Source organism: Microcebus murinus, chromosome 20 (genome assembly GCF_040939455.1).
Source record: "Microcebus murinus isolate Inina chromosome 20, M.murinus_Inina_mat1.0, whole genome shotgun sequence".
Taxonomy (NCBI): domain Eukaryota; kingdom Metazoa; phylum Chordata; class Mammalia; order Primates; family Cheirogaleidae; genus Microcebus; species Microcebus murinus.
In genome coordinates, this window is record NC_134123.1 from 36,298,397 (window position 1) to 36,323,285 (window position 24,889).

At 62.9% G+C, this 24,889-nt stretch overlaps 2 protein-coding genes across 2 annotated transcripts in view; one reads left to right on the forward strand and one right to left on the reverse strand.

The window, feature by feature from the left end:
* Positions 1 to 18,327, reverse strand: part of XPC (XPC complex subunit, DNA damage recognition and repair factor) — a 29,752-nt gene extending 11,425 nt beyond the window's left edge. The window contains exons 1-6 of the mRNA XM_075995914.1: positions 18,139 to 18,327; positions 15,436 to 15,652; positions 14,242 to 14,369; positions 12,040 to 12,145; positions 1,025 to 1,109; positions 613 to 770 (exon numbers count right to left, since the gene is read on the reverse strand). Of these exons, the coding sequence (XP_075852029.1) occupies positions 613 to 770; positions 1,025 to 1,109; positions 12,040 to 12,145; positions 14,242 to 14,369; positions 15,436 to 15,652; positions 18,139 to 18,259 (815 nt within the window). The 5' untranslated portion in view covers positions 18,260 to 18,327. The remainder of the gene's footprint in view (positions 1 to 612; positions 771 to 1,024; positions 1,110 to 12,039; positions 12,146 to 14,241; positions 14,370 to 15,435; positions 15,653 to 18,138) is intronic.
* Positions 18,328 to 18,484: 157 nt separating this feature from the next.
* Positions 18,485 to 24,151, forward strand: LSM3 (LSM3 homolog, U6 small nuclear RNA and mRNA degradation associated). The gene is made up of 4 exons (XM_012746731.3): positions 18,485 to 18,575; positions 20,666 to 20,776; positions 22,316 to 22,411; positions 23,752 to 24,151. Exons 1-4 carry the CDS (start codon positions 18,555 to 18,557, stop codon positions 23,830 to 23,832), a joined length of 309 nt encoding a protein of 102 aa, XP_012602185.1. The 5' UTR covers positions 18,485 to 18,554; the 3' UTR covers positions 23,833 to 24,151.
* Positions 24,152 to 24,889: the final 738 nt, after the last annotated feature.

Genomic DNA, 24,889 nt, shown 5'->3' on the forward strand with positions numbered 1-24,889 from the left:
CGGCCGGCCCCGGGGGAGCCTCCCCGCACAGCCTCCCTCTGAGCCCGGCACCCCTGTGGTCCCGGGAGGCCACGTCTTCCGGAACGTTCCGGAGGCGTCCCCAGAGGGAGGCCGGGAGGGAGGGAGGCCAGGTGGTAGGGAGGCCGGCGGGTTGGCCAGGCTGGAGGGAGGCCGGACGGCGGGAGGGAGGCTGGGCGGGAGGGAGGCCGGTGGGTGAGAGGGAGGCCGGGCGGGAGGGAGGCCAGGCTGGAGGGACGGAGGGAGGCCGGGCTGGAGGGAGGCCAGGAGGGAGGGAGGCCAGGCGGGTTGGCCGGGCTGGAGGGAGGCCAGTGGGCGGGAAGGAGGCCGGGTGGGAGGGAGGCCGGGCAGGCTAGAGGGAGGCCGTGCGGGCAGGAGGCCGGGAGGGAGGGAGGCCAGTGGGCGGGAGGGAGGCCGGGAGGGAGGGAGGACGGGCAGGCGGGAGGGAGGCTGGTGGGAGGGAGGGAGGCCGGGCAGGAGGGAGGGAGGCAGGTGGGCGGGCGGGAGACTGGCGGGCGGGAGGGAGGCCGGGAGGGAGGGAGGCCGGCGGGAGGGAGGCCGGCGGGCGGGAGGCCGGCGGGAGGGAGGCCGTACCACTGGGTGAGGCGGGACAGGAAGGCGGCGTCCGCGTCCGCGGCCGGCACGCAGGCGAAGCGCTCGGGCACCAGGGAGAGGCCGAGGGCCAGCAGGTGAGGCTGGCTGCACACCCGGCTGCGGTGGAGGCCGTTGGCCAGCAGGCAGAGCAGGTGCACCTGGGGGGGAGGGAGGCCGGGGAGGGAGGCTCGCTCGAGGCCAGGAGTCCGAGGCCGGCCTGAGCAAGAGCGAGGCCCCGTCTCTACTAAACAAAAATTGCAAAGAAATGAGCTGGACGACTAAAAATACACGGAAAACACGAGCCGGGCGTGGAGGCGCACGCCTGTCGTCCCGGCTCCTCGGGAGGAGGCCGAGGCGGGAGGCTCGCCGGAGGCCGGGACTCGAGGCTGCCGAGGGCGAGGCCGGGCCCCACCTTGTGCGTGTCCTCGCGGACGTCCCTCTGGATCCGCTGCACGGCCCTGCGCAGGTGGCCCTCCAGCTCCCGCCGCGTCTTCTCCCTGCGGGCGGCCGGCTCAGACCGGGGGCGGGAACCCGGGACCCCAAAACCCGGACCCCAGGGAGGGACCCGGGACCCCAAAACCTGGACCCCGGGGAGGGACCCGGGACCCCAAAACCCGGACCCCGGGGAGGGACCCGGGACCCCAAAACCTGGACCCCGGGGAGGGACCCGGGACCCCAAAACCCGGACCCCGGGGAGGGACACGGGACCCCAAAACCCGGACCCCGGGGAGGGACCCGGGACCCCAAAACCCGGACCCCAGGGAGGGACGCGGGACCCCAAAACCCAGACCCCAGACCCTAAACTCCGGGAGGGACGGGGACGCCAAACCCCAGACCCCAACTCCCAGGAGGTACGGGGACCGGGGACCCCAGACCCCAGACCTCACACCCCAGACCCCAGACCTCAGACCCCAGACCCCAGACCCCAGACCCCAGACCCCAGACCCCAGACCCCAGACCCCAGACCCCAGACCCCAGACCCCAGACCTCAGACCCCAGACCTCAGACCTCAGACCTCAGACCCCAGACCCCAGACCCCAGACCCCAGACCTCAGACCCCAGACCCCAGACCTCAGACCCCAGACCCCAGACCTCAGACCCCAGACCCCAGACCCCAGACCTCAGACCCCAGACCCCAGACCCCAGACCTCACACCCCAGACCCCAGACCCCAGACCCCAGACCTCAGACCCCAGACCCCAGACCCCAGACCCCAGACCTCACACCCCAGACCCCAGACCTCAGACCCCAGACCCCAGACCTCAGACCCCAGACCCCAGACCCCAGACCCCAGACCTCACACCCCAGACCCCAGACCTCAGACCCCAGACCCCAGACCCCAGACCCCAGACCTCAGACCCCAGACCCCAGACCCCAGACCTCAGACCCCAGACCCCAGACCTCACACCCCAGACCCCAGACCCCAGACCTCAGACCCCAGACCCCAGACCTCAGACCTCAGACCCCAGACCCCAGACCTCAGACCCCAGACCTCAGACCTCAGACCCCAGACCCCAGACCCCAGACCTCGGACCCCAGACCCCAGACCCCAGACCCCAGACCCCAGACCCCAGACCCCAGACCTCAGACCCCAGACCCCAGACCCCAGACCTCAGACCTCAGACCCCAGACCCCAGACCCCAGACCCCAGACCTCAGACCCCAGACCTCAGACCCCAGACCTCAGACCCCAGACCCCAGACCCCAGACCTCAGACCCCAGACCCCAGACCCCAGACCTCAGACCCCAGACCCCAGACCTCAGACCCCAGACCCCAGACCCCAGACCCCAGACCTCACACCCCAGACCTCAGACCCCAGACCCCAGACCTCAGACCCCAGACCCCAGACCCCAGACCCCAGACCTCAGACCTCAGACCCCAGACCCCAGACCTCAGACCCCAGACCCCAGACCTCAGACCCCAGACCTCAGACCCCAGACCTCAGACCTCAGACCCCAGACCTCAGACCTCAGACCCCAGACCTCAGACCCCAGACCCCAGACCTCACACCCCAGACCCCAGACCTCAGACCCCAGACCTCAGACCTCACACCCCAGACCTCAGACCTCAGACCCCAGACCTCAGACCTCACACCCCAGACCCCAGACCTCAGACCCCAGACCCCAGACCCCAGACCTCAGACCCCAGACCCCAGACCTCAGACCCCAGACCTCAGACCCCAGACCCCAGACCCCAGACCCCAGACCTCAGACCCCAGACCCCAGACCTCAGACCCCAGACCCCAGACCTCAGACCCCAGACCCCAGACCTCAGACCCCAGACCCCAGACCCCAGACCTCACACCCCTGACCCCAGACCTCAGACCCCAGACCCCAGACCTCAGACCCCAGACCCCAGACCCCAGACCCCAGACCCCAGACCTCACACCCCAGACCCCAGACCCCAGACCCCAGACCTCAGACCCCAGACCCCAGACCTCAGACCCCAGACCTCACACCCCTGACCCCAGACCTCACACCCCTGACCCCAGACCTCAGACCCCAGACCCCAGACCCCAGACCCCAGACCCCAGACCCCAGACCTCAGACCCCAGACCCCAGACCCCAGACCTCACACCCCTGACCCCAGACCTCAGACCCCAGACCCCAGACCCCAGACCCCAGACCCCAGACCCCAGACCTCAGACCCCAGACCTCAGACCCCAGACCCCAGACCCCAGACCTCAGACCCCAGACCCCAGACCCCAGACCCCAGACCCCAGACCTCACACCCCAGACCCCAGACCCCAGACCCCAGACCCCAGACCTCAGACCCCAGACCCCAGACCCCAGACCTCAGACCCCAGACCTCAGACCCCAGACCCCAGACCCCAGACCCCAGACCCCAGACCCCAGACCCCAGACCTCACACCCCTGACCCCAGACCTCAGACCCCAGACCCCAGACCTCAGACCCCAGACCCCAGACCCCAGACCCCAGACCCCAGACCTCACACCCCAGACCCCAGACCCCAGACCCCAGACCCCAGACCTCAGACCCCAGACCCCAGACCTCAGACCCCAGACCTCACACCCCTGACCCCAGACCTCACACCCCTGACCCCAGACCTCAGACCCCAGACCCCAGACCCCAGACCCCAGACCCCAGACCTCAGACCCCAGACCCCAGACCCCAGACCCCAGACCCCAGACCTCAGACCTCATACCCCAGACCCCAGACCCCAGACCCCAGACCCCAGACCTCAGACCCCAGACCTCAGACCCCAGACCCCAGACCCCAGACCACAGACCTCAGACCCCAGACCTCAGACCCCAGACCTCAGACCTCACACCCCAGACCCCAGACCTCAGACCCCAGACCCCAGACCCCAGACCCCAGACCTCAGACCTCACACCCCAGACCCCAGACCTCAGACCTCAGACCTCACACCCCAGACCCCAGACCTCAGACCCCAGACCTCAGACCTCAGACCCCAGACCCCAGACCTCAGACCTCACACCCCAGACCCCAGACCTCAGACCCCAGACCCCAGACCCCAGACCTCAGACCCCAGACCCCAGACCTCAGACCCCAGACCCCAGACCTCAGACCCCAGACCTCAGACCCCAGACCCCAGACCCCAGACCTCAGACCCCAGACCCCAGACCTCACACCCCTGACCCCAGACCTCAGACCCCAGACCCCAGACCTCAGACCCCAGACCCCAGACCCCAGACCCCAGACCTCAAACCTCACACCCCAGACCCCAGACCCCAGACCCCAGACCCCAGACCTCAGACCCCAGACCCCAGACCCCAGACCTCAGACCCCAGACCTCAGACCCCAGACCCCAGACCCCAGACCCCAGACCCCAGACCTCATACCCCAGACCCCAGACCCCAGACCCCAGACCTCAGACCCCAGACCTCAGACCCCAGACCCCAGACCCCAGACCCCAGACCCCAGACCTCAGACCCCAGACCCCAGACCCCAGACCCCAGACCCCAGACCCCAGACCTCAGACCCCAGACCCCAGACCCCAGACCTCAGACCTCACACCCCAGACCCCAGACCCCAGACCCCAGACCTCAGACCCCAGACCTCAGACCCCAGACCCCAGACCTCAGACCCCAGACCCCAGACCCCAGACCCCAGACCTCAGACCCCAGACCCCAGACCCCAGACCTCACACCCCAGACCCCAGACCCCAGACCCCAGACCCCAGACCTCACACCCCAGACCCCAGACCCCAGACCCCAGACCTCAGACCTCACACCCCAGACCCCAGACCTCAGACCCCAGACCCCAGACCTCAGACCCCAGACCTCAGACCTCAGACCTCAGACCCCAGACCTCAGACCCCAGACCCCAGACCTCAGACCTCAGACCTCAGACCCCAGACCCCAGACCTCAGACCCCAGACCCCAGACCTCAGACCTCAGACCTCACACCCCAGACCTCAGACCCCAGACCCCAGACCTCAGACCCCAGACCCCAGACCTCAGACCCCAGACCCCAGACCCCAGACCTCAGACCCCAGACCTCAGACCCCAGACCTCAGACCCCAGACCCCAGACCTCAGACCTCAGACCTCAGACCCCAGACCCCAGACCCCAGACCCCAGACCTCAGACCCCAGACCTCAGACCTCAGACCCCAGACCCCAGACCCCAGACCTCAGACCCCAGACCCCAGACCCCAGACCTCACACCCCAGACCCCAGACCTCACACCCCAGACCCCAGACCCCAGACCTCAGACCTCACACCCCAGACCCCAGACCCCAGACCTCACACCCCTGACCCCAGACCTCAGACCCCAGACCTCAGACCCCAGACCCCAGACCCCAGACCTCAGACCCCAGACCTCACACCCCTGACCCCAGACCTCAGACCCCAGACCCCAGACCTCAGACCCCAGGCCTCAGACCCTAGACCCCAGACCCCAGACCTCACACCCCTGACCCCAGACCTCAGACCCCAGAACTCAGACCCCAGACCCCAGACCCCAGACCTCACACCCCTGACCCCAGACCCCAGACCCCAGACCTCAGACCCCAGACCCCAGACCTCACACCCCTGACCCCAGACCTCAGACCCCAGACCCCAGACCTCAGACCCCAGACCTCAGACCCCAGACCCCAGACCCCAGACCCCAGACCTCAGACCCCAGACCCCAGACCCCAGACCTCAGACCCCAGACCCCAGACCTCAGACCCCAGACCCCAGACCCCAGACCTCAGACCCCAGACCTCAGACCTCACACCCCTGACCTCAGACCTCAGACCCCAGACCCCAGACCTCAGACCCCAGACCCCAGACCTCAGACCCCAGACCCCAGACCTCAGACCCCAGACCCCAGACCTCACACCCCTGACCCCAGACCTCAGACCCCAGACCCCAGACCCCAGACCTCAGACCCCAGACCTCAGACCCCAGACCCCAGACCCCAGACCCCAGACCCCAGACCCCAGACCTCAGACCCCAGACCCCAGACCCCAGACCCCAGACCTCAGACCCCAGACCCCAGACCCCAGACCCCAGACCCCAGACCCCAGACCTCAGACCCCAGACCCCAGACCCCAGACCTCAGACCCCAGACCCCAGACCCCAGACCTCAGACCCCAGACCCCAGACCTCAGACCCCAGACCTCACACCTCAGACCTCAGACCCCAGACGTCAGACCCCAGACCCCAGACCCCAGACCCCAGACCCCAGACCTCAGACCCCAGACCCCAGACCCCAGACCCCAGACCTCACACCCCAGACCCCAGACCCCAGACCCCAGACCTCAGACCTCAGACCTCACACCCCAGACCCCAGACCCCAGACCCCAGACCTCAGACCTCAGACCGCAGACCCCAGACCTCAGACCCCAGACCCCAGACCCCAGACCTCAGACCTCAGACCTCAGACCCCAGACCCCAGACCCCAGACCTCAGACCCCAGACCCCAGACCTCAGACCCCAGACCTCACACCCCAGACCCCAGACCTCAGACCTCAGACCCCAGACCCCAGACCCCAGACCTCAGACCCCAGACCCCAGACCTCAGACCCCAGACCTCACACCCCAGACCCCAGACCTCAGACCTCAGACCTCAGACCCCAGACCTCACACCCCAGACCCCAGACCTCAGACCTCAGACCCCAGACCTCAGACCTCAGACCTCAGACCCCAGACCCCAGACCCCAGACCCCAGACCCCAGACCTCAGACCTCAGACCTCAGACCCCAGACCTCACACCCCAGACCCCAGACCTCAGACCTCAGACCCCAGACCCCAGACCCCAGACCTCAGACCCCAGACCCCAGACCTCAGACCCCAGACCTCACACCTCAGACCTCAGACCCCAGACCTCAGACCCCAGACCCCAGACCTCAGACCCCAGACCCCAGACCCCAGACCCCAGACCCCAGACCTCAGACCCCAGACCCCAGACCCCAGACCTCACACCCCAGACCCCAGACCCCAGACCCCAGACCTCAGACCTCAGACCTCACACCCCAGACCCCAGACCCCAGACCCCAGACCTCAGACCCCAGACCTCAGACCCCAGACCCCAGACCTCAGACCCCAGACCCCAGACCTCAGACCTCAGACCTCACACCCCAGACCCCAGACCTCAGACCCCAGACCTCAGACCTCAGACCTCAGACCCCAGACCCCAGACCCCAGACCTCAGACCCCAGACCCCAGACCCCAGACCTCAGACCTCAGACCCCAGACCTCAGACCTCACACCCCAGACCCCAGACCTCAGACCCCAGACCCCAGACCCCAGACCCCAGACCTCAGACCTCAGACCCCAGACCCCAGACCCCAGACCCCAGACCCCAGACCTCAGACCCCAGACCTCAGACTTCACACCCCAGACCCCAGACCCCAGACCTCAGACCTCAGACCCCAGACCTCAGACCTCAGACCCCAGACCCCAGACCCCAGACCCCAGACCTCAGACCTCAGACCCCAGACCTCAGACTTCACACCCCAGACCCCAGACCCCAGACCCCAGACCTCAGACCTCAGACCCCAGACCTCAGACCTCAGACCCCAGACCCCAGACCCCAGACCCCAGACCTCAGACCCCAGACCCCAGACCTCAGACCTCAGACCCCAGACCCCAGACCCCAGACCCCAGACCTCAGACCCCAGACCCCAGACCTCAGACCTCAGACCCCAGACCTCAGACTTCACACCCCAGACCCCAGACCCCAGACCCCAGACCCCAGACCTCAGACCTCAGACCCCAGACCTCAGACTTCACACCCCAGACCCCAGACCCCAGACCTCAGACCTCAGACCCCAGACCTCAGACCCCAGACCCCAGACCCCAGACCCCAGACCTCACACCCCAGACCCCAGACCCCAGACCCCAGACCTCAGACCTCACACCCCAGACCCCAGACCCCAGACCCCAGACCTCAGACCTCAGACCGCAGACCCCAGACCTCAGACCCCAGACCCCAGACCCCAGACCTCAGACCTCAGACCTCAGACCCCAGACCCCAGACCCCAGACCTCAGACCCCAGACCCCAGACCTCAGACCCCAGACCTCACACCCCAGACCCCAGACCTCAGACCTCAGACCCCAGACCCCAGACCCCAGACCTCAGACCCCAGACCCCAGACCTCAGACCCCAGACCTCACACCCCAGACCCCAGACCTCAGACCTCAGACCTCAGACCCCAGACCTCACACCCCAGACCCCAGACCTCAGACCTCAGACCCCAGACCCCAGACCCCAGACCTCAGACCCCAGACCCCAGACCTCAGACCCCAGACCTCACACCTCAGACCTCAGACCCCAGACCTCAGACCCCAGACCCCAGACCTCAGACCCCAGACCCCAGACCCCAGACCCCAGACCTCAGACCCCAGACCCCAGACCCCAGACCCCAGACCTCACACCCCAGACCCCAGACCCCAGACCCCAGACCTCAGACCTCAGACCTCACACCCCAGACCCCAGACCCCAGACCCCAGACCTCAGACCCCAGACCTCAGACCCCAGACCCCAGACCTCAGACCCCAGACCCCAGACCTCAGACCTCAGACCTCACACCCCAGACCCCAGACCTCAGACCCCAGACCTCAGACCTCAGACCTCAGACCCCAGACCCCAGACCCCAGACCTCAGACCCCAGACCCCAGACCCCAGACCTCAGACCTCAGACCCCAGACCTCAGACCTCACACCCCAGACCCCAGACCTCAGACCCCAGACCCCAGACCCCAGACCCCAGACCTCAGACCTCAGACCCCAGACCCCAGACCCCAGACCCCAGACCTCAGACCTCAGACCCCAGACCTCAGACTTCACACCCCAGACCCCAGACCCCAGACCTCAGACCTCAGACCCCAGACCTCAGACCTCAGACCCCAGACCCCAGACCCCAGACCCCAGACCTCAGACCTCAGACCCCAGACCTCAGACTTCACACCCCAGACCCCAGACCCCAGACCTCAGACCTCAGACCCCAGACCTCAGACCTCAGACCCCAGACCCCAGACCCCAGACCCCAGACCTCAGACCCCAGACCCCAGACCCCAGACCCCAGACCTCAGACCTCAGACCCCAGACCTCAGACCTCAGACCCCAGACCCCAGACCCCAGACCCCAGACCTCAGACCCCAGACCCCAGACCTCAGACCTCAGACCCCAGACCTCAGACTTCACACCCCAGACCCCAGACCCCAGACCCCAGACCCCAGACCCCAGACCTCAGACCTCAGACCCCAGACCTCAGACTTCACACCCCAGACCCCAGACCCCAGACCTCAGACCTCAGACCCCAGACCCCAGACCTCAGACCCCAGACCCCAGACCCCAGACCTCAGACCTCAGACCCCAGACCCCAGACCTCAGACCTCAGACCTCAGACCCCAGACCCCAGACCTCAGACCTCAGACCCCAGACCCCAGACCCCAGACCCCAGACCTCACACCCCAGACCCCAGACCCCAGACCTCAGACCTCAGACCCCAGACCTCAGACCTCAGACCCCAGACCCCAGACCCCAGACCTCAGACCTCAGACCCCAGACCCCAGACCCCAGACCTCACACCCCAGACCCCAGACCCCAGACCTCAGACCTCAGACCTCAGACCTCAGACCCCAGACCCCAGACCTCAGACCTCAGACCCCAGACCCCAGACCCCAGACCTCACACCCCAGACCCCAGACCCCAGACCCCAGACCTCAGACCTCAGACCCCAGACCCCAGACCCCAGACCCCAGACCTCAGACCTCAGACCCCAGACCCCAGACCCCAGACCTCAGACCCCAGAACTCACACCCCAGACCCCAGACCCCAGACCTCAGACCTCACACCCCAGACCCCAGACCCCAGACCTCACACTCCAGACCTCAGACCCCAGACCTCAGACCCCAGACCCCAGACCCCAGACCTCAGACCCCAGACCCCAGACCCCAGACCCCAGACCTCAGACCCCAGACCCCAGACCTCACACCCCAGACCCCAGACCCCAGACCCCAGACCTCAGACCTCACACCCCAGACCCCAGACCCCAGACCTCACACCCCAGACCTCAGACCCCAGACCTCACACCCCAGACCCCAGACCCCAGACCCCAGACCCCAGACCTCAGACCCCAGACCTCACACCCCAGACCCCAGACCCCAGACCCCAGACCTCAGACCTCAGACCCCAGACCCCAGACCTCACACCCCAGACCCCAGACCTCAGACCCCAGACCCCAGACCTCACACCCCAGACCCCAGACCTCAGACCCCAGACCTCAGACCTCACACCCCAGACCCCAGACCCCAGACCTCAGACCCCAGACCCCAGACCCCAGCCCTCAGACCTCAGACCCCAGACCCCAGACCTCAGACCCCAGACCCCAGACCTCCGACCTCAGACCCCAGACCCCAGACCTCAGACCTCAGACCCCAGACCCCAGACCCCAGACCCCATACCTCAGACCCCAGACCCCAGACCCCAGACCTCAGACCCCAGACCCCAGACCTCAGACCCCAGACCCCAGACCCCAGACCCCAGACCCCAGACCCCAGACCTCAGACCCCAGACCCCAGACCTCAGACCTCAGACCCCAGACCCCAGACCCCAGACCCCATACCTCAGACCCCAGACCCCAGACCCCAGACCTCAGACCCCAGACCCCAGACCCCAGACCCCAGACCTCAGACCCCAGACCTCAGACCTCAGACCTCAGACCCCAGACCCCAGACCTCAGACCTCAGACCCCAGACCTCAGACCCCAGACCCCAGACCCCAGACCCCAGACCTCAGACCCCAGACCTCAGACCCCAGACCTCAGACCTCAGACCCCAGACCCCAGACCCCAGACCCCAGACCTCACACCCCAGACCCCAGACCCCAGACCCCAGACCCCAGACCTCAGACCCCAGACCCCAGACCTCAGACCCCAGACCCCAGACCTCACACCCCAGACCCCAGACCTCAGACCTCAGACCCCAGACCCCAGACCCCAGACCCCATACCTCAGACCCCAGACCCCAGACCCCAGACCTCAGACCCCAGACCCCAGACCCCAGACCCCAGACCTCAGACCCCAGACCTCAGACCTCAGACCTCAGACCCCAGACCCCAGACCTCAGACCTCAGACCCCAGACCTCAGACCCCAGACCCCAGACCCCAGACCCCAGACCCCAGCCCTCAGACCCCAGACCCCAGACCTCAGACCTCAGACCCCAGACCCCAGACCCCAGACCCCAGACCTCAGACCCCAGACCTCAGACCTCAGACCCCAGACCCCAGACCCCAGACCTCAGACCTCAGACCCCAGACCCCAGACCCCAGACCTCAGACCCCAGACCCCAGACCTCAGACCCCAGACCCCAGACCCCAGACCCCAGACCCCAGACCTCAGACCCCAGACCTCAGACCCCAGACCCCAGACCTCAGACCCCAGACCTCAGACCTCAGACCCCAGACCCCAGACCCCAGACCCCAGACCTCAGACCCCAGACCCCAGACCTCACACCCCAGACCCCAGACCCCAGACCCCAGACCCCAGACCTCAGACCCCAGACCCCAGACCTCACACCCCAGACCCCAGACCTCACACCCCAGACCCCAGACCCCAGACCCCAGACCTCAGACCCCAGACCCCAGACCTCAGACCCCAGACCCCAGACCCCAGACCTCAGACCCCAGACCCCAGACCTCAGACCCCAGACCCCAGACCCCAGACCCCAGACCCCAGACCTCAGACCTCAGACCCCAGACCCCAGACCTCAGACCCCAGACCCCAGACCCCAGACCCCAGACCTCAGACCTCAGACCCCAGACCCCAGACCTCAGACCCCAGACCTCAGACCCCAGACCTCAGACCCCAGACCCCAGACCCCAGACCTCAGACCCCAGACCTCAGACCCCAGACCCCAGACCCCAGACCCCAGACCTCACACCCCAGACCCCAGACCCCAGACCCCAGACCTCACACCCCAGACCCCAGACCTCAGACCTCGGGCCTCGACTTACCTCCTCTCCCGGGCCTTGGCCTGCTGGGGCGTCTCGACCTCGATCTCCAGGGCCCGCGAGGGGCTGGCGGGTCGCGCCCCGTCTCCCGGCGCCGGCTCCCCCAGCTCTGCCAACGACAGCCGCCGCCTCGTGTTAATTTATCTTCGGAGACGGAGCCCCAAATGCCGCCCGGGCTGGAGTGAGCGCTGGGGCCCCGGCCTCGCTCACGGCGGCCTCCGAGTCCTGGGCCTCCCGCCTCGGCCTCCCTCCCGAGCAGCCGGGACGACAGGCGTGCGCCACCACGCCCGGCTCGTTTTCTCTTTATATTTCTACTTGGTCAACTAATTTCTTTCTATTTTTAGTAGAGACGGGGTCTCCCTCTTGCTCATGAGGCCGGCCTCCAACTCCTGACCTCCAGCGAGCCTCCCGCCTCGGCCTCCCAGAGTGTTGGGACAACAGGCGTGAGCCTCCGCGACCGGGTAATTTTTTCTCTATATATATTAACTGCACAATTAATTTCCTTCTGTTTTTAGTAAAGACAGGGTCTCACTCTTGCTCCTGAGGCCGGCCTCCAACTCCCGACCTCGAGCGAGCCTCCCGCCTCAGCCTCCCAGAGTGCCCGGATGACAGACTGGCTGATTTTTTCTATATGTTTTTAGTTGTCCAGCTCATTTCTTTCCATTTTTTTAAGTAGAGACGGGGTCTCGCTGTTGTTCATGAGGCCGGCCTCCAACTCCCGACCTTGAGCGATCCTCCCTCCCTGGCCTCCCAGAGTGCCGGGACGACAGGCGTGGGCCTCCATGACCGTATAATTTTTTCTCTATATATATTAGCTGCAGAATTAATTTCTTTCTGTTTTTATTAGAGACGGGGTCTCGCTCTTGCTCATGAGGCCGGCCTCCAACTCCTGACCTCGAGCCAGCCTCCCGCCTCGGCCTCCCAGAGTGCCAGGATGACAGGCTGGCTGACTTTTTCTATATATTTTTAGTTGTCCATCTCATTTTTTCTATTTTTTTAAGTAGAGACGGGGTCTCGCTGTTGTTCATAAGGCTGGCCTCCAACTCCCGACCTCGAGCGAGCCTCCCGCTTCGGCCTCCCAGAGTGCCGGGACGACAGGCTGGCCCAGGATGACGGCTGACCGTCAGGAGTTCGGATAACGGCAGCCACGGTGCTGAACGCGACCCCGGCTCTGGAGGGAGGCAGGGAGGCAGGGATGTGAGGCCCGAGCCCGTGGAGGCCACACAATCCGAGTCCCGGCGACCTCCCGGCCTCCGAGCTCAGTGCCTCCCGGTCATTCCGGCACAGGAAACCCACACGGCGGCCCAGAGAAGTCGCCGTCGGAAAAGGAAACCGAGGCACGGGGAGACTGGGTTGAAGCCGGCGCAAACCCGCCGCTAGCAAAGAGCCGACATTACTGCACGGGTTTGTTTCGGCAGATAGTTTTTAAAGAAAAAAAAAACAAGAAAGAAAGCCAGGCCGGGTGCAAAGGTGTCGTCCCGGCACTCTGGGAGGCCGAGGAGGGAGGATTCGCTGGAGGTCAGGAGTTGGAGGCCAGCCTGAGCAAGAGCGAGACCCCGTCTCTACTTAAAAAAATAGAAAAAATGAGATGCACAACTAAAAATATATAGAAAAAATCAGCCAGCCTGTCATCACGGCACTCTGGGGAGGCCGAGGCGGGAGGATCACTCGAGGTCAGGAATTGGAGGCCAGCCTGAGCAAGAGCGAGACCCCGTCTCTACTATAAAAAATGGAAAGAAATTAATTGGCCGACTAAAAAAATATAGAGAGAAAAAGAAAAAACGAGCCGGGCGTGGAGGTGCAGGCCTGTGGTCCCAGCTCCTCGGGAGGGAGGCTGAGGCTGGAGGCTCAATAGCTGGAGGTCAGGAATTGGAGGCCAGCCTGAGCAAGAGCGAGACCCCGTCTCTCCTATAAAAAATAGAAACAAATTAATCAGCCAACTAATAAATATAGAAAAAAAGGAGCCGGGCGTGGAGGCGCACGCCTGTCGTCCCAGCTCCTCGGGAGGGAGGCCGAGGAGGGAGGCTCGCTCGAGGCCAGGATTGGGAGCCTCGATCCTGCCGCCGCCCTCCAGCCGGGGCGACAGAGACCCGTAACCTCTTAAAAAAAAAAACAACAACGAAAAGGGTAAATGACGCAAAAGCCAACAGAGCGAGACGGGGCCACCGCAGGCGACATCTGACCCCGAAACCGGCGTCGTCTCACCTTCGACCTCCTCCCAGTCGTCCTCGCTGTCTTCCTCGTCCTCCCCGGGGCCGCTGGCCTCGTCGTCCGCGGCGGCGGCGGGGCCTCGCTCTGGGGGCCGCGTCCCCCCGGGCTCCCCCGGAGACTCCCTGGGTAAAAGAGCGGAGGCCGAGGAGGGAGGCTGAGGCCGCCCGGCCTCACCGCCTCCGGCTGCACGCGATTTCTGTTCTTTGTTCTTTTTTTTATTTTCGAGACGAGAGTCTGGCTCCGTCGCCCGGGCCGGGGCGAGCGCCGTGGCGTCGGCCTCGCTCACGGCGGCCTCCGACTCCTGGCCTCCAGCGAGCCTCCTGCCTCAGCCTCCCTCCCGAGTAGCTGGGACGACAGGCATGAGCCTCCACGCCCGGCTCTTTTTTTTCTATGAATATTAGTTGGCCAATTAATTTCTATTTTTTAGTAGAGACGGGGTCTCGCTCTTGCTCAGGCTGGCCTCCACCTCCTGACCTCGAGCGATCCTCCTGCCTCAGCCTCCACCCGAGTAGCTGGGACTACAGGCACGTGCCTCCACGCCCGGCTCGTTTATTCTCTATATTTTTAGTCGGCCGATTAATTTCTATTTTTAGTAGAGACGGGGTCTCGCTCTTGCTCAGGCCGGCCTCCAACTCCTGACCTCGAGCGAGCCTCCCGCCTCGGCCTCCCAGAGTGCCGGGACGACAAGTCTGAGCCTCCGCGCCTGGCCGAGCTAAACAGGTTTTAAAAGGCTCCTCCTCGTCTTTACCGAGAGTCTGTCGCGACGTTATCTAGAGATTATCGTGGGGCCGGGCGCGGAGGCTCACGCCTGTCGTCCCGGCACTCTGGGAGGCCGAGGAGGGAGGCTCGCTCGAGGTCGGGAGGTCGAGGCCAGCCTGAGCAAGAGCGAGACCCCGTCTCTACTAAAAAAATTAGAAAGAAATGAGCTGGACAACTAAAATATATATAGAAAAAACGAGCCGGGCGTGGAGGCGCGTGCCTGTGGTCCCAGCTACTCGGGAGGGAGGCCGAGGCGGGAGGCTCGCTGGAGGCCAGGAGTCGGAGGCCGCTGTGAGCGAGGCCGACGCCACGGCCCGGGCGACAGAGCCAGACTCTCGTCTCCAAGAATAAAATAAAAACAAATAAGAGAAGACACGGCCCCGGCCCCCGGTGAGGAGGGTCGGGCGCGGGGTTTCCCGGCCTCCTCACCTGGCCTCCGCGCCATCCCCGACGGCCTCCTCCTCCTCCTCGGCCTCCTCCTTCATGTCGGCCTCGAGGCTCCTGGATTCAGCCTTCGCCCTGGCAACTCTCTTTCTGGCGGGGCCGTCCGCGGAGGCCCCCGCGAGGCCGCGGCCTCTCTTCCTGCCTCCCCGCGGAGGCCCGGGGAGGAGGCTCCTGTCCAGGAGCTTCTGGTCTTCGGAGGCATCTAGGGGACCCGAGACACAGGTGAGGGACGGCAGGACGGGCGGGAGTCGCGGTGGGGCCCCGTGACCTCCCTCCCGACCCCGCCTGCACCCCGACCCCCGCCCGGGCGCCCCGAGTTTGGGCGGCAGCCTCCAGCCTCGACCCTCTGCGGCCGGGTCCGTGTTCCCGGGGAAAAACCACCCGCCTCTCTTTTTTTTGTTTTGTTTTTTTTTTTTTTTTGAGACAAGAGTCTCGTGCCGGGGCGTCAGCCTCGCTCACAGCGGCCTCGGACTCCTGGCCTCCAGCGAGCCTCCCGCCTCGGCCTCCCTCCCGAGTAGCTGGGACGACAGGCACGCGCCTCCACGCCCGGCTCGTTTTTTCCGTATATTTTTAGCTGTCCAATTAATTTCTATTTTTTTTTTTTTTTTTTAGCAGAGACGGGGTCTCGCTCTTGCTCAGGCCGGCCTCGACCTCCTGACCCCGAGCGAGCCTCCCTCCTCGGCCTCCCGGAGTGCCGGGACGACAGGCGTGGGCCTCCGCGCCCGGCCCGACCTGCGCGTTTACTCCCTGCCGAGACTAGAGATTTGTTCCGGGGAGATCCTACAATTCTCTCACGTAAAACGTTTCCAGTTCGTAAACGTGTCTGGGTTTTGCCCACGACCTCATTTCGGCCCTCATTTGAGACCAGCCTGCGGCTCAAAACTTCTGCTATGTGCCCGGCACTCTGGGAGGCCGAGGCGGGAGGATCGCTGGAGGTCAGGAGGTCGAGGCCAGGCCTGAGCGAGAGCGAGACCCCGTGTCTCTACTAAAAATAGAAAGAAATTTCTGGACAAGTAAAAATATATAGGAAAAAACATTAGTCTGAGCGCGGTGGCTCACGCCTGTCATCCCGGCACTCTGGGAGGCCGAGGAGGGAGGATCGGTAGAGGTCAGGAGTTGGAGGCCAGAAAGAGCAAGAGCGAGACCCCGTCTCTACTGAAAAATAGAAAGAAATGAGCTGGATGACTGAAAATATATAAAAAACGAGCCGGGCGTGGTGGCTCACGCCTGTAGTCCCAGCTACTCAAAAGGGAGGCCGAGGCGGGAGGATCGCTCGAGGTCAGGAGTTCGAAACCAGCCTGGGCAAGAGCGAGACCCTGTCTCTACTAAAAAAAAATGCAAAGAAATGAGCTGGACAACTAAAATATATAGAGAAAAAAAACGAGCCGGGCGTGGTGGTGCATGCCTGTAGTCCCAGCTACTCAGAAGGGAGGCCGAGGCAGGAGGCTCACTCGAGGTCAGGAGTTCGAAACCGGCCTGAGCAAGAGCGAGACCCCGTCTCTACTAAAAAAATAGAAAGAAATGAGCTGGACAACTAAAAATATACAGAAAAAAAAAAAAAAATGAGCCGGGCGCGGTGGCTCACGCCTGTCGTCCCAGCACTCTGGGAGGCCGAGGCGGGAGGATTGCTGGAGGTCAAGAGTTCGAGGCCAGCCTGAGCAAGAGCGAGACCCCGTCTCTACTAAAAAAAAATGCAAAGAAATGAGCTGGACAACTAAAAATATATATATTCTCATGTTGCCTATGTAAAAAAAAAAAAAATAAAAAAAAAAAAAAAAATAAAATAAAATAAAAATATATAGAAAAAAAAAAAAACGAGCCGGGCGTGGTGGCGCACGCCTGCAGTCCCAGCTACTCAGAAGGGAGGCTGAGACAGGAGGCTCGCTCGAGGCCAGGAGTTCGAGGCCAGCCTGAGCAAGAGCGAGACCCCCGTCTCTACTGAAAAATAGAAAGAAACGAGCTGGATGACTAAAAACATAGAAAAAATGAGCCGGGCATGGAGGCTCACGCCTGTTGTCCCAGCTACTCAGAAGGGAGGCCGAGGCAGGAGGCTCGCTCGAGGCCAGGAGTTCGAAACCAGCCTGAGCAAGAGCGAGACCCCGTCTCTACTAAAAAAAAATGCAAAGAAATGAGCTGGACAACTAAAATATATATAGAAAAAAAATGAGCCGGGCGTGGAGGTGCATGCCTGCAGTCCCAGCTACCCGGGAGGGAGGCCGAGGCAGGAGGATGAGTGGAGGCCAGGAGTCGGAGGCCGCTGTGAGCGAGGCCGACGCCACTGCATGCACTCCAGCCCGGGCGACACAGGGAGACTCGGCCTCCAAAAAATAAAACAGAAAAAGCAGATTAAAGGGGGAAACCCCAAGATTTTGCACGGTGCAAGGCAAATGCAAGACGCCTGGCCCTGATTCCCTGGGGGGGGGGTCCCAGCCTGGGGCTCTGCAGGCAACTGCGACCCGGTCCCCAAAGTCACTGCGACCCCGTCCCCAGCCCGTGCAGCCCTCAGCCTCCACCGGGAGGCCGGGCTTGACCCTCCCGGGCGGAGAGAGGCCATGCACAAGAGGCTGCGTGCAGGTGCGGCTGCAGGGCGGAACCAAAGTCGCGGGCGCCGCGCGGGGACCACCCGGAGCACCAAGCGGGCGGCTCCCCTCGCCCACCGTATCTTGGCAACCGGCGCTCGGCCCTCACCTCCACTTCCGGGCGCCGCCGCCCGCCCGCGGCGTCCGCCCGCCGGGCCCGGCGCGGCCTCGCTCTGCCCCGCAGGCTTCTCCCCGCGGGCCGCGGACTTGTGCCCGCGCCTCCGAGCCATGGCTGCCCCGGGGCCAAAGTCCTCGCTTCCCCCTCGTGACGCGCCGGATGTTATGCCCGGGGAGCCGCGGCCGCCGCCCACTAGCGCGAGTGCGTTGGCGCCACGCCCCGCCCACCGCCGGCGGAAGCTCCGCCTCCAGCCCGCAGTGTCCAATGGGAACGGCGAAGACGAAGAAGAGGGCGGGGGGGGGGCAAATTTCTACTTCCGGCGCGTTTTTTTGTCGTCACGTTTCCGGAGCGCCGCGTCGCGTGCGTGTTCCCGCGAGAGCTGCGAAAGGGCGCGCAGGGTTTGAAACATGGCGGACGACGTCGACCCGGTGAGTGTGCATAGGGGGAAGAACGCGCCCGGGGCGGCCTCCCCGCGGCCGGCCCCGGCTCCGCGTGGCAGGGCTGCTTCCTCCCGGCCCACGGAGGGCTATCCCGCCTTCCCGGCTCCCCCCGTGGCCTCGTCGGCCCCGTCCGCCCCGTGCCCGCCGCGTTCCCGCCAAATTTTGTCCCAGCCCCGGCGACCTTTTCTCCCCGCCCCCCCTGGGTCTCCATGGCAACCGCCGTGTCTCCCCCAAAATGAGACAAGTTATTTTATTTATTTCTCCCCAAGAAGACCCCCAACCCCGGGCTTGGTTTTCAGGGGACGTGCTGTTTTTTTTTTTGTTTGTTTTTTTTTAAGCAAGGTGCGACCGTCTCCATGGAAACCAATATAACCAAAGGCGTGACCTTCTGGAACATTCCACGCCCTCCGGACCCCTGACTCCTGTTTCCCCTTTAGAGCCGGACCTCTCTGCCGTGTCCAGAGCTGTCGCGAGACTGGGGCGAGACGGGAATGGCCGGCTCCCCATCTGCCCCGCCCCGCGGCGTCGCCATGGGGACGCCGCGCTGCTGCGTAGCCATGGCGACCGTTGCTAGGGGCGCGGCGTTGAGGTCGGGCTTTGACGGCGGGGATGCTCCCGCGTCCCGCCCGGGTTCAAATCCCGTCGCTGCTAAAATTGTCTGGTTTTGTTTTATTTTATTTTATTTATTTTTTTTTTTGAGTCTCGCTCTGTCGCCCGGGCTGGAGTGAGTGCGGGGGCGTCGGCCTCGCCCACAGCGGCCTCCGACTCCCGGCCTCCACCGAGCCTCCCGCCTCGGCCTCCCTCCCGAGTAGCTGGGACGACAGGCGTGCGCCACCACGCCCGGCTCGTTTTTTCTATATATTTTTAGTTTCTCAATTAATTTCTTTCTATTTTATAGTAGAGACGGGGTCTCGCTCTTGCTCAGGCTGGTTTGGAACTCCCGGCCTCCACCGAGCCTCCCGCCTCGGCCTCCCTCCGGAGTAGCTGGGACGACAGGCATGCACCACCACGCCCGGCTCAGTTTTTTTTTTTTTTTCCATATATTTTTAGTTTCTCAATTAATTTATTTCTATTTTATAGTAGAGACGGGGTCTCGCTCTTGCTCAGGCTGGCCTCCGACTCCCGACCTCGAGCGATCCTCCCTCCTCGGCCTCCCTCCCGAGTAGCTGGGACGACAGGCACGCGCCACCACGCCCGGCTCAGTTTTTCTATATATTTTTAGTTTCTCAATTAATTTCTTTCTATTTATAGGAGAGACGGGGTCTCGCTCTTGCTCAGGCTGGTTTTGAACTCCTGACCTCGAGCGATCCTCCCTCCTCGGCCTCCCTCCCGAGTAGCTGGGACGACAGGCGTGCGCCACCACGCCCGGCTCAGTTTTTTTATTTTTTTTCCTGTATATTTTTAGTTGGCCAATTAATTTATTTCTATTTTTAGTAGAGATGGGGTCTCGCTCTTTCTCAGGCTGCTTTCGAACTCCTGACCTCGAGCGATCCTCCCTCCTCAGCCTCCCTCCCGGGTAGCTGGGACGACAGGCACGCACCACCACGCCCGGCTCAGTTTTTTTTTTTTTTTTCCATATATTTTTAGTTTCTCAATTAATTTATTTCTATTTTATAGTAGAGACAGGGTCTCGCTCTTGCTCAGGCTGGCCTCGACCTCCTGACCTCAGCAATCCTCCCGCCTTGCCCTCCTCCCAGAGTGCCGGGACGACAGGCCCGCGCCCGGCCTGAACGGGCTCGTCCTCAGTCAGGCCGGTTGGGGGCAGCCCGGCGGGCCGAGTCCCCCGACCGCCCCCAAAACCCTCACGCTCTGCTCGTCCGGCGGGTGCTTCCGAGATGACAGATTTGAGATGAGGCCGAGGTCCCCCGAGGCGGCCTCCCCCGTGTCCCGAAATGGAGTCAGAGGCAGTTTGGACATTAGGATGGAAGCAAAAACAAAAGAGAAAAAGCAGCACAGCGGCGATCCCGGGGGTGCCCGGGAGGCACGGAGAGGCCGAGGGCCTCGCCGGCCGCCACGTGGGCTGGTTTCGAACTCCTGACCTCGAGGCCGGTCCTCTCTCTCTCTCTCTCCCTCCGCAGCAACAAACCACCAACACGGTGGAGGAGCCCCTGGACCTCATCCGGCTCAGCCTGGACGAGCGGATCTACGTGAAGATGCGCAACGACAGGGAGCTCCGCGGCCGGCTGCACGTGAGCGGGCGCCCCGAGCCCCTGCTTCCGCCTGCACCGGGGCGACGCCATGGGCCGGCGCTCCCGGGAATCCCTCCCTCGCGCCCCTCAGTGGCGCGGGGTCTCGCCACGTCGCCCGGGCTGCAGTGAGCGCACGGCAGCCTCCGACGCCCGGCCTCCAGCGGGCCTCCCGCCCCGGCCTCCCTGGGGAGGAGCTGGGACGACAGGCGTGAGCCACCGCGCCCGGCTCGTTTTTTCTATGTATTTTTTTTTTTAGTTGGCCGATTAATTTCTTTATGTATATATTTATTTTTCCAGTAGAGACGGGGTCTCGCTCTTGCTCATAAGGCTGGCCTCGGACTCGTGGCCTCGAGCGATCCTCCCACCTGGGCCTCCTCCCAGAGTGCTGGGACGGCAGGGGTGAGCCTCCGCGCCTCATTTCTTTATTTTTTTTTTGAGTAGAGACGGGGTCTCACTCTTGCTCAGGCTGGCCTCGGACTCGTGGCCTCGAGCGATCCTCCCTCCTCGGCCTCCGCCTCAGTAGCTGGGACTCCAGGCATGCGCCAGCACATCCAGCTAATTTTTTTTTTTCTATCTATTTTTAGTTGTCTGGCTAATTTCTTTCTATTTTTTAGTAGACACAGGGTCTTGCTCTTGCTCAGGCTGGCCTCGAACTCCTGGCCTCCAGCGATCCTCCCGCCTCGGCCTCCTCCCAGAGTGCTGTGACGACAGGCGTGAGGCTCCGCGCCCGGCTCATTTTTCTATATATTTTTTTAGTTGGCCAATTAATTTCTTTCTTTTTTTTTTTTCTTTTTTTTTTAGTAGAGACGGGGGTCTCGCTCTTGCTCAGACTGGCCTCAAACTCCTGGTCTCAAGTGATCCTCCTGCCTCAGCCTCCTCCCGAGTAGCTGGGACTCCAGGCGTGCGCCACCACATCCAGCTAATTTTTTTTTTTCTATCTATTTTTAGTTGTCTGGCTAATTTCTTTCTATTTTTTTTTTTTTTTTAGTAGACACGGGGTCTTGCTGTTGCTCAGGCTGGCCTCGAACTCCTGACCTCCAGCGAGCCTCCTGCCTCGGCCTCCCTCCCGAGTAGCTGGGACTACAGGCGTGCGCCACCACGCCCGGCTCATTTTTTATATACATATATTTTTTTAGTTGGCCAGCTAATTTCCTTCTGTTTTTAGTAGAGACGGGGTCTCGCTCTTGCTCAGGCTGGTTTTGAACTCCTGACCTCCAGCGAGCCTCCCGCCCCGGCCTCCCTCCCAGGTAGCTGGGACTACAGGCGTGCGCCACCACACCCGGCTCATTTTTTCTATATGTATTTTTTTAGTTGGCCAATTAATTTCATTTTATTTTTTTTTTTTTTAGTAGAGACGGGGTCTCGCTCTTGCTCAGGCCGGCCTCCGACTCCCGACCTCGAGCGATCCTCCCGCCCCGGCCTCCCTCCCACAGTGCCGGGACGACGGGGCGTGTGGCCTGTCGCCGAGCCGTCCGCGCCCCTTTGCCGCCGGCCCGTTTCCCGCCGAAGCCGACCCCCGGGTGTCTCGCTTCCCCGCAGGCCTACGACCAGCACCTGAACATGATCCTGGGGGACGTGGAGGAGACCGTGACGACCATAGAGATCGACGAGGAGACCTACGAGGAGATCTACAAGGTGAGCCGCCGAGGCCGGGCGCTGTGGAGGCGCGTGCCTGTCGGCCCGGCCTCTACTCGGGAGGGAGGCCGAGGCGGGAGGATCGCTCGAGGTCGGGAGGTCGAGGCCGGCCCGAGCAAGAGCAAGACCCCCCCACCCCCCCGTCTCTGCCATAAATAGGAAGAAATTAATCGGTCGTGTAAAAATATATACATATACAAAAAATGAGCCGGGCGCGGAGGCTCACGCCTGTCGTCCCGGCACTCTGGGAGGCCAAGGAGGGAGGATCGCTCGAGGTCAGGAGTCGGAGGCCGGCCTGAGCAAGAGTGAGACCCCGTCTCTACTGAAAATGGAAAGAAATTCCTGGACTAGTAAAAATATATAGGAAAAAACACTAGTCCGGGCGCGGAGGCTCAAGCCTGTCATCCCGGCACTCTGGGAGGAGGCCGAGGACGGAGGATCACTCGAGGTCAGGAGTCGGAGGCCAGAAAGAGCAAGAGCGAGACCCCCCCTGTCTCTACTGAAGAGATAGAAATGAATTAGTTAGACAGTTAAATATATGTAGAAAAATGTTAGCCGGGCGTGGAGGCACATGCCTGTAGTCCCAGCCTCTACTCGGGAGGGAGGCCGAGGCGGGAGGATCGCTCGAGGTCAGGAGGTCAAGGCCGGCCTGAGCAAGAGCAAGACCCCGTCTCTACTGTTAATACAAAGAAATGAGCTGGACAACTAAAAATATATAGAAAAAAAACGAGCCGGGCGTGGTGGCGCACGCCTGTCGTCCCAGCTACTCGGGAGGGAGGCCGAGGCGGGAGGCTCGCTGGAGGTCAGGAGTTGGAGGCCAGCCTGAGCAAGAGCGAGACCCCTGTGTCTACTTAAAAAAAAAAAAAATTAGAAAGAAATGAGCTGGACAACTAAAAATATACAGAAAAAAACGAGCCGGGCGTGGAGGCGCATGCCTGTCATCCCAGCTACCCGGGAGGGAGGCCGAGGCGGGAGGCTCGCTCGAGCCCAGGAGTCGGAGGCTGCCGTGAGCGAGGCCGACGCCACGTCGCTCGCTCCGGCCCGGGCGACAGAGCCAGACTCGGCCTCAAAAAAAAAAGAAAACGACGATGCGGGTGTCTTCGCGTCAACGCGTCCCGTTTTTTTTTTTTCTTCTTCTTCTTCGTTTTTATTTTATTTATTTGTTTCATCTCTTACCGGTTTCTCTGGGTTTTTTTTGTTTGTTTTTTTCGTTTGTATTTTTTTAGCTCTTACCGGTTTCTCTGTTGTTTTTTTGTGTTTTGTTTTTTTTTTTGTTTATATTTTTGTCTCTTACCGGTTTCTCTGTTGTTCTTTGTGTTTTTTTTTTCCCTCCTTTCCAGTCCACGAAGAGGAACATCCCGATGCTGTTCGTGCGGGGCGACGGGGTGGTGCTGGTGGCCCCGCCGCTGCGGGTGGGCTGACGCCCCGTCGTCGCCGCCGCCTTCCGGAAGAGTCCGGGCCGTCGGGAGCCAGAGAGAGCCCCCCGGCGGGGCCGGGGATCGAACCCCCCGGTCCTCGCGCCTCCCCGGCGCCCGGGGCTGCGGGTGGCCCGGCGCTGCGTCTCGGTTCTGTGCTTTGTCCTTGTTTCTCCCCCCGAGGTTGGGGGGCCGACGTTTTTTTGTTTTTTGTTTCAGTCGAGGAGCCGGTGCTTGCTGTGAACACGACCTGGTTTGGGGTTTTGTGGGTTTTTTGGTTTTTTGTGTTTTTTTTGTGACCTTTAAACTGGAGGCTTTCCGGGCAGTGTCGTGAGTTGTGTGCTCGTGTCAGGGCCGGGCCGTCGTTCCCGAGGTCGGGCGGCGGAGGGCGAGGAGCCGCAGGGGCGAGAAGGCGGCTCAGAAAAGCGGAGCCGGCCCGGACGGGGTGAAGGGGAGGCCGGGAGCGGAGGATCGCCCGGTCGCTGGAGGCCAGGAGTGTTGGAGGCCGGCCTGAGCAAGGGCGAGGCCACCCCCCCCCCCGTCTCTACTAGAAATAGAAATTGATTGGACGAGTGATGATATATATATATATAGGAAAATGTTAGCCGGGCGTGGAGGCGCAGGCCTGGAGTCCCAGCCTCTACTCGGGGGAGGGAGGCCGAGGCGGGAGGCTCATCGCTGGAGGCCAGGAGTGTTGGAGGCCGGCCTGAGCAAGGGTGAGGCCCCCGTTTCTACTAGAAATAGAAAGAAATTGATTGGACGAGTGATGATATATGTAGGAAAATGAGCCGGGCGTGGAGGCGCAGGCCTGGAGTCCCAGCCTCTACTCGGGAGAGGGAGGCCGAGGCGGGAGGATCGGCTCGAGGTCAGGAGTTGGAGGCCGGCCTGAGCAAGAGCGAGACCCGGTGTGTACCAAAAATAATAATAATTTTAAAAAAAACCAAATAGAAAGAAACGAGCCGGACGACTAAAAATATATAGGAAAAAAACAAAAAAACGAGCCAGGCGTGGAGGCGCAGGCCTGGAGTCCCAGCCTCTACTCGGGAGAGGGAGGCTGAGGCGG

Coding starts and splice junctions, on each gene's coding strand:
- LSM3 (XM_012746731.3), top strand. CDS start 18,555: ATGGCGGACGACGTCGACCCG. Junction 20,777..22,315: donor AGCTCCGCGGCCGGCTGCAC/GTGAGCGGGCGC, acceptor GCTTCCCCGCAG/GCCTACGACCAGCACCTGAA. Junction 22,412..23,751: donor CCTACGAGGAGATCTACAAG/GTGAGCCGCCGA, acceptor CCTCCTTTCCAG/TCCACGAAGAGGAACATCCC.